The following is a 14,890-nucleotide window of genomic DNA, read 5'->3' on the forward strand; positions in this document are numbered from 1 at the left end:
TTTATGAAGGTGTATTCACCAATCCAACTTAACCACAGAACTCCTGATACATGGGCCTATAAATTAACTATTTAGTTGTTATTCCTGAAAAGAGTCAGTTGCAGATAATAAGGATGGAGAACCAATAGAAATGTTTAATGAATGACAAAACTGCTGCTACTTTGTTGTGTATTTTCTTGCCTTAAAACCAACGGTTTTCAGTTTATGTAGCTGAGTTGTCTTAAAGTTTCAATCTCTTACTCACAACACAACATCAATCAATCAATCAGTTAATTGACACCTGTTGCCCTGAAGTCTGGTTCAAAGTTGGAGTCTGCGATTCTAATCCAATACACTTTTTGTCAAATCCAGCAAATATTTCCTTGTGGTCCAAGCTGTCCATTCTGTGTGCGCACTGAATAAAAATCCGGTGTTCATACACAGCCCTGGCTCTGTAGTTCAGAAACACACCAAGTGGCTCGGACAGAGCCACACAACACTATTCTGTTCATGCTTGTGCACAGGACAGGGATAAATAAAGAGAAAGGCAGTGGGAGCGAGAGGGATGGTAAATCTGGCACATGCTAATGTTCTGAAGGAGCTCTGACGGGAGGGGTGTATTTGTTTGGGTGTTGAGTTCAAATATCAAACGTTTTTCTCCAGAATAACAGACTCCACGTTTAATGGTGTCTCTTACTATTTCAACTAGCAGTAACTTAAAAAATGATAACCAAAGCACCAATATGTAAATGCACCAAAATATAAATTAGGACCGATAAAGTGTGAGTTAGCTGCTCTGCCAACATACAGGCTACATTCTGCCAGCTCTTGTCATGCAATGAGTGTGTGTTTGCTGTAATTTTTCTTGCTGGTAAGGATGACACAGCGTTGTGCAACTGACTTGAAATTACCAACAGATTGTTCAAAACATTACAGGGAATGACTCATCCTTCTTTAGCTTGAGGAAATGCTTGCTTCTATGACAAGAACAAAACCATTTTCTTTTTGCCCGCTGCAGTCATGTCCGGCCCACTGGGCTCTGTGGATAACTCTGAGATCTGAGATGGCTGATCAGAAAAAGCACAACATAGGGTGACGGGAAACGAGTTCAATACCAGAAACATCTTTTTAAGGCACACTGACCATTTGGACATGTGTCTTAGCTCAATGTTTCACTGTCAGTCAACCGCTACTGTCAAATCCTGAAATAAAACAACCTTGATTGTGGTTTGTGCGTTGTGTCATTGTTTCTCTTTAATGTGATTTGATGTTGTGTTACAGCTGAGTACAAGACACTGTGTCCTGGAGGAGAAGGCTTCAGACCAAACCCCATCACTGTCATCTTGGAAGGTCAGACAGCAACACGCTATCATGCGTGTCAGGTTGCTCCCATGCACAATCACGGACACTTAACACAGATAACGCACACCCACCCACTGAGTGTTTCCTTTCTCTCTCTGGCAGACATCAATGAATGCCAGGAGCTGCCAGGCTTGTGCCAGGGAGGACAGTGCATCAACACCTTTGGCAGCTTCCAGTGTGAATGTCCAAGAGGCTATGCCCTCAACACAGATACTAGAGTCTGTGAAGGTATTCAACACACACAATGGATTTCTATGCAGCCCCACAGACACATGAACACACAGGTGACCTAGTCCTCTCTAGCTCTTGCCTTGGGACGTTTCAGTGGGAAGGAAATTGAGTCCAGCCGTCAAGGCCTTTGTTCAGGGAGGACACATGGAGAGAGAGAGAGAGAGAGAGGAAAAAGCACTGAGAGCAAAACGACAAAGAAATATTGGACCCTTTTGTCCCATAGACGACACTGCAGCTCATTTTAGCTCAATATGTCTCTGCTTTAGTTCCCCGTCTGTTGTTAACCCGGCAAAGCTCATTCAGGATGATGAGACAGCTGAGCGCCTAACTGTGTCCAGAGGAGCGAGGCTCTGATGTGGTCAGCCCTCTCCTCAGGGAAGTACACCGAGTCCCCTGTAGACAGGCCAGAGATGACGGAGGGAGGGCGAGATGGAGGAATGAAAGATGGGATGAAAAAAGAGATAAATGGGTGTTTAGAAAAGAGAAACGGGAACAAAGAGAAGAGAGGAGAGGAGGGGCCTGAGGGTTAGACAATGACATGTGGCTGGCGGCATTTTAATTAGCGTGTGTTTGTTGGCCAGGGGAACAAAAGCGGTTGTCTGCTCTATAAAGTCCAGGACTGCACATCCACTATGTCTCTAGTCAATCAACAGTTCAGCTGTTATCTGGGCCGGAAGGAACAAGCACGGTATTTGCTATCTGGCAGTAATGTTGGTAGAGAAAGAATTTTAGTATAGAAAGTATAAAAAAGCTATTAGGAAAATTATTATTCATACGAATAGAAGATATTAAAAAGCAAATTCCAGCCTGTGTCTTTCTGTAGTTGTGGCAGTGGTCATTTTGGTTGTGCAATATGTTCACATAAGATGATGATGATGACATTGGGGCTTATGGTACACTTACATAGTAACACACAATGTATATGATAATAATATTTTGCAGACAGATATTCTTCCACGTAGAAAATCAGTATCTCAATATACCCTCATTGCACTCTACCTTCTTTAAGATATCAGGTAGTCTTTTAAGATATAAGTTTTAAATAAGTAAAAAAAAAAGCTTTGTGGCACCTCAACTGAGGGAATGTACTAATTTCTGTTCGTCCTCTCTGTGTGCAGATGTCAATGAGTGTGAACGAACAGGTATCTGTGGCCCAGGCCAGTGCTACAACACCATCGGGAACTACACCTGTATCTGCCCTGTGGACTACATGCAGGTCAATGGAGGAAACAACTGCATGGGTAGGTCTGCACGCCGCACTCTAATAACTGTATCGTTGGTAGTAACATGCAGTCATGCAGTGATCATTTTTTGCGTTCTCTCAAAGACATGAGGAAGAGCTACTGCTACAGGAACTTTTACTCTGACAACGGGACATGTGACGGAGAGCTGACCTTCAACATGACAAAAAAGATGTGTTGCTGCTCCTACAACATTGGCCGTGCATGGAATAAACCCTGTGAACAGTGTCCTGTTCCCAGCACCGGTGAGGTCTCATACACACATATGCTAGCACACATATGTTTTGAACGTATAAGGAACTAAAAGTGAACTTGTGTCTTATGTCCACTCAGACGAGTTTGCGATCCTGTGCGGCAGTGAGAGACCAGGATATTACATTGACATCACCACTGGACGGGTCATCGGTAAAATTTCCCCATTCAAAGGTTTTTGTGATTAAAAAGGAAAGTTTGTTTTGTTCTCATCTTGTCTCTTCCTCATGTGCTAGATATTGATGAGTGCAGGGAAATCCCAGGCGTGTGTGAGAATGGCGTGTGCATCAACATGATTGGCAGCTTCAGGTGCGAGTGCCCCATCGGCTTCGTCTACAACGACAAGCTGTTGATTTGCGAAGGTAGGCCTGCACTCCACTGAAGTTCAACTGAAAGTGATGCCAAAATGAAAAAATGCTGTGAATTCTTTCTAGCTTTTTAAACTAAATCAGTCTTTTTATATTGAATCCCTCTTTGTAAACATGTCACCAGTAGATGACTGTCTTTGAACACCTCTGTACCTGTTGTTTTTAGATATTGATGAGTGTCAGAATGGGCCGGTGTGCCAGCAGAATGCAGCCTGTCTGAACATGCCAGGAAGCTACCGCTGCGAGTGTAAACCTGGATATCGCTTCACTCCCACTGGACAATGTCTAGGTAAGGCTGTAGTGGTGATCAGCTACAGTATAAAGAGGTGAAAGGTTTCAGCAGCACTCCTGATTATGCAGTACATTGCTGGTGTGATTCATGGTTGTCACTGTTCACTCAACCCACAGCAGTTTTGTCAGCTCCCAATGACCTTGGTGGAGATTTTATAGAATTGGTGGAAACAGGATTAGAGAAAAGATTAGAGGAAGCAGCCAAAACAGTGCTTGCTTTCTCTTCCGATGCTGTCTTGCCTCCTCAACCTATTGTATCAAACTCATATGAAACTCTTTCAACTGCACATTCGTGCCAGTTGTAAGCCACAGATAAAGTACCAGAGAGGAATTCTTCGAGGTGGGCTTGTTATTAAGGAAGAGAGAATATGAAGCATGTGTTGAGCTGTTGAACATGTGCTGCTGTATATCTGAAACATGTCACTGTCAGACTGGAGAGTCCTCCCCAATAAGCGAATGTTAAATCAACATCCTGTTTTGCTTCCTGCTTTTCATGCGAGTCCTAACAACAAAACATGGTCAGGCTCCAGCGAGAGAAAACTGAAACTGTAAATGGAGGCAACAATGACCTTACAAAAATTAAACATTGCTTCAAAGCATAATGTCAAATGGAGTATTTAAAAATGGACATGTTTTTGACTTGAATTAAATAATTATGATGTTACTCCTGTATCATGAGTGTGTGAACATCATCACATTAAAAGATAAGGTTACAAGAGTTAATGGCCAGTTTTGTGTCTTATTAAGAAGAAGAAATACATGCCCACATTAGTGAGTTACAATTGGCTAGCGACAAATGTCTAAATAGTAATTAAAGGGTTTGATTGGATCTCCCCAAATTTCAGCCTTTGCATAGCCAGATATTTCACCACTTTTCAGTGATAGTTTTTGTGGTTTGAGTCTCACACAGTTTGTCAACTGTTTTCCTCGTTTATCAGACCGTAATGAATGCATTGAGAACCCTGGGATATGCAATCCTGGTCAGTGCATTGACACGCTGGGGAGCTACCGCTGCATCTGCCCCAATGGCTTCAAAACAACGCGGGACCAGTCGATGTGTGTCGGTAAGCTGTGCTGGTTCCTATCCGTTCTCACTTGTGTTTGACGTGAAATGTGAGCGCTGTTTATGGTAAAGCTGTGATGTTGCTCTCTGGTTTCAGACGTGGACGAGTGCGAGAGACAACCCTGTGGCAACGGGACTTGTAAGAACACCGTGGGCTCCTATAACTGTCTCTGCTATCCCGGCTTTCAGAACTCACACAACGGCGACTGCATAGGTACGTGCGTCTGGATGTGAGTTAGTAAAAGAGAAAAAGCAAGAGAGTTATAGTCTTTACGTGATATATTGTTGTGTTTGTGCGTTGATCAGATGTCGATGAGTGTTCAACGCAGAGGGCCATGTGTCGAAATGGGCAGTGTGTGAACACCATAGGCACCTATCTCTGTGTGTGTCATGACGGCTATGAGCTCACTTTAGACGGCAGACTGTGTGCTGGTAGGGAACCATCATTTTACTTATTTTTTAATGTTTAACAGAATGTAATAGGTACGTTTTACAGCGTATTCCTTTTTTTCTCAGATATTAATGAATGTGCAGTGAATCCAGGCACATGTGGTGCAGGAACTTGTCTGAATCTGGATGGCTCTTACAGGTGTATCTGCCCAATTGGCTACTATCTCCATGAGGAAACCTGTGAAGGTACAGCGGCCTAAAGTCCTTTCAGCATCATGGTCAATAAATATAAGCCAAAACATGAAAAATAAAAACAGGAATTTCTGAAGTGATAAAATATCTACACGTGGGGGTGAATCTTACCTCAATTTAGACAACACCTGCTTACTTGCAACATGCTCACACACTTACGGACATACTGTATGTACAGTACATGGCACACATCACAGTTCTGCTGAGGTGTACAAGAAGAGAATAAACTGCCTCTTCGCCTCCTCCTTGCCTTGCTGCTACAAAACACCCCTCTTCTCCCTTTCACACGTGGGAGTGGGCCCAATCCAGAACACTTGGATTGTTTATACAGTGGGGCTGATGAAGAGATATTCGGCAGACTTCAACACATTCCTGCTTTGTGCTCTGTTCCTAGAAGCAGGGAGGAACAGTACTTAATTCTCAGCATCAGTAACGGCAGCAGCTGGTAATTAAGATCAGCGAACATGTGACATGAAGGCTATAATACGCCTTTATCCAACTATCCATTAGTGTGATTACATTCTGTTTTATCATATTTGGCTAGATCATGACGTACTTGTATGACTACATCCTTGCAGCTTTGACAGTAGTTCAAGGAAAAATGAGATGTCAGTGAAGCACAGCAGGGGGAGGAATGGATTTTGATGGATTTGATTTGTAACTATGATGAGGTGGTTGATGCTGTTCCTCTTTGTGTGTCAGATATTGATGAGTGCTCCCAGTCACCCGAGATCTGTACATTTGGAACCTGCTCCAACACTGAAGGAAGCTTCACCTGCTTGTGTCCCGAAGGCTTCCAGGTCTCTGCCTCCGGACGCAGATGTTTAGGTAATTGTGTGAGTGTGTGTGTGTGTGTGTGAGAGAGAGAGAGAGAGAGAGAGAGAGAGGGAAAAAGAGGCTATGAAACTATCTTATGCATCAACTTTAATGTGTAGCAAAGTGTAAATACTAGTGTATCTGTATAGTCTGTTTCTGAGTGCTAGTGGAGACAAAGCAGCAGTCAGTGGTGTTAGACTTTTCCTGCTTGTTCATGATAGCACACTGTGTTCCAGCTGGTTCTGCTGCTGCTGCCTCAACAAGGCCAAGGGTGGCTCTGAACAGATCACTTTTCCATTTCCCTGTGCGTGTGTGTGTGTGTGCTGTGTGTGTGCTTATGTACATGTGTGTTTTCAAGTTGGGTGGGGGAACGCTGAGACCTCTGTCAGGGAGTTCCCACTCCAAACACTGAAGTGATGACATCATCAGTTCAGTGAGGCAGTTTACAGTTTGTATTTCGCTTTTCTCTCCAGTGTCAGAAATTTTCGACTGAGGGTTGGGGGATAAGCAGGATGAGCTGGGTGGAGAGTAAGCAACATGGGCAGTAACAGAGATCAAGGTTTCATTATAAGGACAAACCCTGTCCCACTGAGAAAACCCTTGTTTTTATTAAAAAAAACAATGATAGATGAAGAAAATCATGGTGACAACAGTGATTTAAATAATTTAAGGGTCTTTGTGAGCACTCATTAAAATTTTATATGAAAAACACGATGGGGAGACCGTTACACACTTGTGATTCATTGGCGAAACGAAATTCATTGCCAATTATTGCATTGAACCATGAGGTAATAATGAAGGGTGAAAATCTCAATAATCAGGAATGACAACATCACTCGCTGTGCTTAGGTTCAGCTGAACCTGTGCTCGTTTATGTCTTGGATTCTCATTTTTACTTGTGTAGTTTTCTTTTTATTATACTTTTATATATTAGTAGTTGTATATTTGTATAGTATAGTATAGTAGTTGTATAGTATATTTGTAGTTGCGTTGTTGGAGAGAGCCTGAGAACAAGAATTTAATTGCCAACAACTGCTTGAAACCTTGAAACCTTCAGGTCCAGTTTACCACACAGCTGCGTTTTAAGCCACTAAATCTCAGCTAAGTGATCAGATGCTGTGATAGGGTAACAGCAACAGCCAATCCAATTAATTAATAATTTGGTTTTAGCCTTTATTGATAGAAGACAGATTGTAGAGAAATATGGGGAGAGACAGCGAGGGGTGACATGTAACATTGGTCCCTGGCTGGAATCATACTTGGATTATTGTGATTACAGTATCTGTTATGTGTCTTAACCACTAGGCCACCAGTTTCCAATTAATTATATGTTATAAATTATAATGTCGTAGTGGTTTTGCAAATCTCCATAATCATGACCATTAAATATCCGTCACCACCATCACATTTGTGTCACCACTGTCAGACCGTTTGTTGGACAAGTTTGATTTATTTCTAAGCTTAATTTTCTAATTAATTTTGTTTTTTCTTTTATATTATTTTTTCAGTATTCTGTCTCTGATTAAAAAATCTACTTAGCACTGACATGTTAGGTGGCCATACCAAGGAAGCACATTTTTTAAACATTTGTATCATATTTCAGTAACTACAAAATAAGAATGACATATCCATGTGCAGATGCACATGTGCATGTGCTCACACATACTTGCACAACATCTGTGCACAGAGCCCCATAAATCTCTTTTGCGGAAAGGCTGACAAATCAGTTTCATGGACGAAAGTAACATGATGCTCTTTGACATTGTCCACACAGCACCAGGTGTTCATGTATGTGATCTTTGCCTCTGAGCCAGGTGTATGTGCATGTGAGTGTGTGCGCGTGTGTGTGCGTGTGTGTGTGTGTGTGTGTGTGTGTGTGTGTGTGTGTGTGTGTGTATGTGTGTATATGTGTGATCTACGGTGGTCAGAAAGCTTATTTGTGTTGAGTTCAGTGAAGGCCAGTGCTAGCAGGAGAGCGCAACCATATGCTTCTCATTACAAGTAAGTGCCTGCCTAGTCCAGGAGCAACAAGAGCCCTCAGAAGCAGGGAGAAAGACTGGCAAACACAGATCATTCAGGATAATTAGCCAACCTCTGTCCTCACTACAAATACTTTCTACTTTAAATTCTAAGTTGTAGTTTTGGTCAATTTACAGTACCTTCAGGCTCACTACTCCTACCGTCTCTAATTTTTCACTACTTTTGTGTGTGTGTGTGTGTGTGTGTGTGTGTGTGTGAAAACCCTTAGATATCCGTGTGAACTACTGCTATACGACGTTTGAAAATGGCCGCTGCCTGAATCCAAAGCCTCAGAACACTTCCAAGGCAGCATGCTGCTGCACTGGGATGCCAGGTCAAGGCTGGGGGAATCCCTGTGAAATCTGCCCCACCAAGGGAGAAGGTGTGTTCCACTTCCTATCACATTAGACACAGATGCGCCCAACACACAATCATATGCAAGGAAACACAAGCTCTTGCACGGAATTATGTATAATTTAATGGTATTCATGACCTTTCACATCTCATGGTTCCAGAGGCTTATCCTCTTCTCTGCCCCAATGAGGGTTATCAACGGGGGCCAGACGATCACCCAAAAGGTATGTGTGTTATCAACACTGTATCTTCACTGTCTTACATTTATAGTTGTGGCATGTAATTCATTTGGTGTTTTTTTTTTTTTCTTCCATTGTAGATATTGATGAATGCCTCAATGACCCTTGCATCAATGGCCAGTGCATCAACATAGACGGCTCTTTCCGCTGTGAATGTCCCATGGGATACAGTCTGGACATCAGTAGAGTCAAGTGTGAAGGCCAGTTTACTCACTGTTTTGCTATCTTTCTCTCAATGTCTCCTTCTCCGCATCTTTCTCCCCTGATTTATTCATCTGAATAATCTAACACCAACATGCTTAATGGAGTTTTTGTAACTTTCTTGAAAACAGACACTAATGAGTGTGCCATTGGCAATCCCTGCGGCAACGGCACATGCACTAATGTCATCGGTGGCTTTGAATGTGCATGTGATGAAGGCTTTGAGCCGGGGCCAATGATGACCTGTGAAGGTATGTGGAATTATGTTTGCGCTCAATGATGCAGTCTTTGTAGTCCTGTACTGCTACTGTAACTTGTTGCCTTCTCTTCCTTGTCCAGACATCAATGAGTGCTCCCAGAATCCTCTACTGTGTGCCTTCCGCTGTGTTAACGTGGTGGGCTCGTATGAGTGTAAATGTCCCACAGGCTACGTGCTGCGCGAGGACAGGAGGATGTGTAAAGGTACTACAGCTAAATGACTCACTCATACACTCTGCTTTCTCAGTCATAGTCCATTTACTGGAAAGTGAAGCTAGAAAATAAACTAAGTACCTCATAGAGACGTGTCCATAAAGTTACATAACACACTATCTCTGTGAGATTCTTAACAGTTCTCTGTCTCGGACGAATTTAAACACTCTGGACACTGTAGCCGGCCGAGACACTGTTTACACCTTCGCTCTCTCAGATAGCTCGGGCACCATAGCGACGGTTGTATTTGGAGGGAAGCGCTGAGACAGGAGGAACTTGTCAGTTTCTATAGCGTCACTGTTTACATTAGAGCTCCAGACAGACCACCAACCCTCCCACTACACGCCTGTTAGCACTACAGAGCTCAGTGTTGGATTGGGTGGTTTTACATGAAACTCTTGAGTGCTGCAGTGTTTATGAGTGTCTGTGTTACATCACTGGCGTGATTGCTGCACATGCATGATGAACATATATTTCTTCATACTTTTTTGATCCTCTTACTCTTAGTATACTGTGTGTTTTCCAGACCAGAATGAGTGTGAGGATGGTATAGATGACTGTGCCAGCAGAGGCATGACCTGCAAGAACCTGATTGGTACATATATGTGCATCTGTTCGCCTGGATACACACGGCAGCCCGGAGGAGACGGTTGCATGGGTAAGATTGTCATAGTGTCCTACTGCAGAAAATAATGAACCATCCTTCTTGTTTATGGCCTCAAATCTTGGCTTCACTTTGCAGGAAATAAATATATGTTGACACTCATCCACTTTTGTGTAACAATGTTGAAAGGTAGTTGTTAATTCTGGATTTAATTTTTATCTTAGGGGTTGTTAACCCCCGCATTTCCTTTCCTGGTAATTAGTGGACTTGTTACTGTCTTACAATGGGCTTGAGCCATCAGAGACTTTGCAAATCCACAAGGCAAACTTTTTCTTTAATCCATTTTTGCTATAAAATCAAATGTTAAGCTCTGAATATTGTTGAAAATACTAGCAATCAGCAGCTTTAGTCCAAAATATCAGGGTTCACTCTTAAAAACCCATATTGGTGAATATTAAAAAAGTTTTTTTTTTAAATCCTGCGTATGTAAATAAAAACTTATTAGTTTAAGTTAAGATACCAACACAATTAAAAGAGTTTTTACTTTATATGTGTAAGTATTCATACACACACCAATTTGAAATAAACCCTGCCACAGGCTGAAAGATTTCACAATGAACGTCCTCTTCTCTGCTTCATTATCTGGTTGGACATTTAACAAAAAATCCTGTGTAAGATATATTTCTACTTCATCTTTACATTGTCCATGTGCATATCTGTGTTAGATCTGAATGAGTGTACAGCCAAACCAGGTACCTGTAAAAATGGCCGTTGTGAGAACACAGTTGGAAGTTATCGCTGCAGATGTGACCAAGGATTCATCGCTAACCCCACACAGACTGAATGTATCGGTACGTATGTTGTTATCAATTTAAATATGTTGCTCCTACTGTATGTTTTTTTTACACTGTGCTCTAACTTACTTAACTTATTGTACTCTCACATTTATTACAGTTCAGTGTCAGTTTTAATCAGAATGTGTTGTGTCCTCACAGCCTCTTTAATTTGGCTTTCCGCCGTTTGTTCAGAACTTGTTCAGTTCTTGTATTAAGTCAGCTTGTAGGAAACAAGGCCATAAAGTTAAACCCAAAAGAAAACACTTTTATTGTTTATTAAGTGGCATCTTGTTTCTGTATTTCAAACACAATAAATGGGATATAACACTGGGATGGGAAGTTCAGGAGTCCAAAAGTAAAAACATTTTTGGTAAATAATCTTTAGGAATCAGAAATTCTTAAATTAATTCAACACGTTTTAACCGCTGGGACTCGAACATGGGTTTGACAAAGATATACATTACCTCTCAGTTTGAAAACTTTTAACAACATTATTATTTTAGAGTTTAACATTGTCAAAAGTTTTTTTTCAGGAAGATAAGAAAATTACAGATTGTATGCCCTTTATATTTGGATAGAGATGCTGTTAAATATAACCGAAAAAAATAGGTGAAAAAAAGGGGATTTTAACCATTCCATGATACTGTATTGTTAAAAACCATGTGCCTGTTACTGTCAAGATAGGGGAGAGGAAATCCTTTCAAAGCTTCCTCCCTAATCTAAATATATACTTCTGGATTGATGTGATGTGCTGAACTCGGTGAGAAAACCACCATGGAGATTTTCTTAGCTCTGTGGTTCTATGGCTATCTTACTTCTTACAGACAGTAGTGATAGAACAGTGTGGGTTATCTATTTATGTCTGGTTCTCTAAGGCCACAGGTCCTGTCTGGGTGGTTTGGTCTGCTTTCAGGCCCACCTCTTTGTTTGTCCATCTGTCTGTTTGTCTCGCTCTCACGTTCCTTTGCCTGTCTCTCCCACCCTCCAGATAACCGTGAAGGCTTCTGTTTCACTGAAGTTCTGACCACCCTGTGTCAGATGACTTCTAGTAACAGGAACTTGGTGACCAAGTCAGAGTGTTGCTGTGATGGAGGCAGAGGCTGGGGCACCAACTGTGAGCTCTGCCCCCTGCCCGGGACCACTCAATACAAGAAGATGTGTCCTCTGGGACCAGGGTTCACCACTGATGGCAGAGGTAGATCTCACTGCTGAAAATCAGTCAACAATCAGTTAATGAGTATGGATCTTTGTGGTTAAAAAGTGTTATCTTTCATCAGTAGAACTAACATGAGGTGGGTTTTTAAAATGACATCCTAAAATTGTTAAAATTATCATACTGGTAGTTTTGCACGATTTAGCCCTAAACCACCAAGTACTTTACATGTTTAGTTGTCAGACAGATTTCTTCCAACCTGCCAGGCAACCACTGGTTTCTATTCATTTCGGTAACTTGCAGTAGACAGCTGGATTCATTTTGAAAACCTATCTTGGTTTTCACGGAGGCTGCAGCATCCAAGAGTTAAAACTTGCCCCACAGAAAAGCATTGCATTTGTTACTGTAGCTATGATAGCAGCAGATGGAACCTTGAAGACAACAAGCAAACAGTCATAAAATGTTCTGTTTTTGCATAAAATACCCCCTGATGGTGCCAGTCTGTCTCAACAGGCAGTATTTTCAAAATGTTCTCTGCTCACAACTCCTTTTACCATTATAAGGTACCCTAACATAATTTTTTATTATTTTTATTATTATTAATTTTTAATACTTTTATACTTGAAACAAAACTGATGCATTACTAAATGCATGGAATAATATTTAGAATATGTTGTTATTCACTATTGAAATTCAGTTCTTGGCAAAATTATTCTCTAAAAGGAATCAAGGCAATTGACTGGTAATGTGATAAGTTGATCTGGAGCTAACTTTTCTTGTTTCTGTCCAGATATTGATGAGTGTCGTGTGATGGGCAACTTGTGCAAGAATGGTCAGTGTCTCAATACTTTGGGCTCCTATAGCTGCACCTGCAAACCGGGCTACACTACTGACATCAGCAGCACACTGTGTGTGGGTAAGGCTTGATTTCACATCCAGCACTTAGACTTCATGGACTCTTTTCTTACCTTGCCTACCTCCCGTTCTCATTCCTGCTGTCCAGTAAAGAGCCGAAACTACGTGGGTGGACTGCCCACACACTCCTCTGAAAAATGCAGCCTGAGTCTGTCTGTCTCATCATCTCCCCTTATGGAATTTCTGGCTACAGGATCAAACTCTCTCTGTCTCTCTCTCTCACTGTCTCACCACCACCCTCTCCCTCTCCCTCTAGATGTGGATGAGTGCATACAGGCACCAAAGCCTTGTAACTTCATCTGTAAGAACACAGAGGGAGGCTACCTCTGTTCCTGCCCCCGCGGATACATCCTACAGGAAGATGGAAAGAGCTGCAGAGGTGACACACACAAACACAGACACACTATCACACACACACATACACACACACACACACACACACACACAAAACATGTCCTCTAAATATTCAGATCAGTAGAGTTCAGTGGCATGCTTTTAGAAAGAGGGCACTGGTCTTGTAGCGACTCAACTGTAGAGACAAATTTCCCCTTTGGGACAATAAAGCTGGAGTTCTTGCTTGACTTAGTTTCCAGGTTAGAGCCACTGTAGGTAGTGCTAAGTGGGCCGGGTGTTCTGCTCACTGTCCCAAGATGCTCCATTTGGACTGGTGTGTTCACGTGCACACTTTTACTTCATGAACGTGAACCCTACATCCAGAGCCTGTGACACACTGCATCTTGCAGTGTCTCTGTTTATCATGCTTGTTTGTGAGTCTAAACAAGTGCGCTCGTGGTGTTCCGTTTTTTAGGTCATCTTTATTTACAATAGCTTTAGTTTCCCCCTCTACAGTCCCCCTCCATGTTTCCGGTGTCTGGTTCATTTGCAGTTCATTTGTAGGTCAGTGACTGTAGAAGGACTGGAATTTGAGCAGCGCCTATACAGTAGTACATGCAGTGATCTGACACAGTACCAACCACAGTATCTTAAACGCATTACATAAACTACAAAGCAGCCACTTTTCTGTTAGGTTTACAGCTGGTTTTATGTTGTACAACTTCTCCTCTTTTTCAGATTTGGATGAGTGTTCGACCAAACAGCATAACTGTCAGTTCTTATGTGTAAACACCATCGGTGGGTTCACCTGCAAATGTCCTCCTGGCTTCACCCAGCATCATACTGCCTGCATTGGTAAATAAGCACATGCAGAATATAGATATACTGCACATCCAAATATTTATAGCTATATCTGTGTATTCCCAAAAGCATGGTGTCACAACACTTCAACTAATTCAGCCTCCACACCCATATCTTGCCAAATGCACACACAGTATATCCTTTCACAGTGTCATTTCTTATAGTATCTTCCAGCCCAGCTCAAAAAAAAAAGAGTCCTGAACCAGCCTCTTGTCTAACCCTAACCAACTCTCGTTCAGAGTTAATGGACTGTGATATCTCACTGATCTTATTAGGCTGGACTGGTTTGGAGTCATGACAGCTTAACGCTGCTTTGTTATGGAACTTTGCAGTGGATCGCCATGACTACCACAAGTTTTTTTTTCCAGACCATAAAGCAGCTCACATTAAATCAGGGACAGGGATCCCTCGGTTTTGACTATAGGAATAACCACAGGCAAATGACATACAGGAGGTGTGGATATGGTATTAATTTAAGAAGGTTGGAGAAACATGGGTGTGACATAAAGACACGTGTTTAAATCATACCAAAGTAACTACTGCTGATGTACTAAAGTGTAGGACACTGCAGAACCCAAACTCCTTCAGGACAGGTGCTCATTGGACAGACACATTGTTAATGATCAGAACACTTTTCCAGACATGTTGTAAATACTGTA

General features: G+C 41.9%; 1 protein-coding gene across 1 annotated transcript in view; it reads left to right on the forward strand.

Moving 5' to 3' along the window:
• fbn1 (fibrillin 1) overlaps window positions 1–14,890 on the forward strand; it is a 65,742-nt gene that overhangs the window by 45,996 nt on the left and 4,856 nt on the right. The window contains exons 40-62 of the mRNA XM_028583490.1: window positions 1,261–1,329; window positions 1,444–1,569; window positions 2,691–2,813; window positions 2,900–3,058; window positions 3,147–3,218; window positions 3,302–3,427; window positions 3,600–3,722; window positions 4,663–4,788; window positions 4,885–5,001; window positions 5,094–5,219; window positions 5,304–5,423; window positions 6,132–6,257; window positions 8,494–8,646; window positions 8,780–8,842; window positions 8,938–9,057; window positions 9,190–9,309; window positions 9,398–9,520; window positions 10,056–10,187; window positions 10,859–10,984; window positions 11,958–12,164; window positions 12,913–13,038; window positions 13,294–13,416; window positions 14,109–14,225. Coding sequence (XP_028439291.1) covers window positions 1,261–1,329; window positions 1,444–1,569; window positions 2,691–2,813; window positions 2,900–3,058; window positions 3,147–3,218; window positions 3,302–3,427; window positions 3,600–3,722; window positions 4,663–4,788; window positions 4,885–5,001; window positions 5,094–5,219; window positions 5,304–5,423; window positions 6,132–6,257; window positions 8,494–8,646; window positions 8,780–8,842; window positions 8,938–9,057; window positions 9,190–9,309; window positions 9,398–9,520; window positions 10,056–10,187; window positions 10,859–10,984; window positions 11,958–12,164; window positions 12,913–13,038; window positions 13,294–13,416; window positions 14,109–14,225 — 2,823 coding nt within the window. The remainder of the gene's footprint in view (window positions 1–1,260; window positions 1,330–1,443; window positions 1,570–2,690; window positions 2,814–2,899; window positions 3,059–3,146; window positions 3,219–3,301; window positions 3,428–3,599; window positions 3,723–4,662; window positions 4,789–4,884; window positions 5,002–5,093; window positions 5,220–5,303; window positions 5,424–6,131; window positions 6,258–8,493; window positions 8,647–8,779; window positions 8,843–8,937; window positions 9,058–9,189; window positions 9,310–9,397; window positions 9,521–10,055; window positions 10,188–10,858; window positions 10,985–11,957; window positions 12,165–12,912; window positions 13,039–13,293; window positions 13,417–14,108; window positions 14,226–14,890) is intronic.

Source organism: Perca flavescens, chromosome 1 (assembly GCF_004354835.1).
Source record: "Perca flavescens isolate YP-PL-M2 chromosome 1, PFLA_1.0, whole genome shotgun sequence".
Classification (NCBI taxonomy): Eukaryota; Metazoa; Chordata; class Actinopteri; order Perciformes; family Percidae; genus Perca; species Perca flavescens.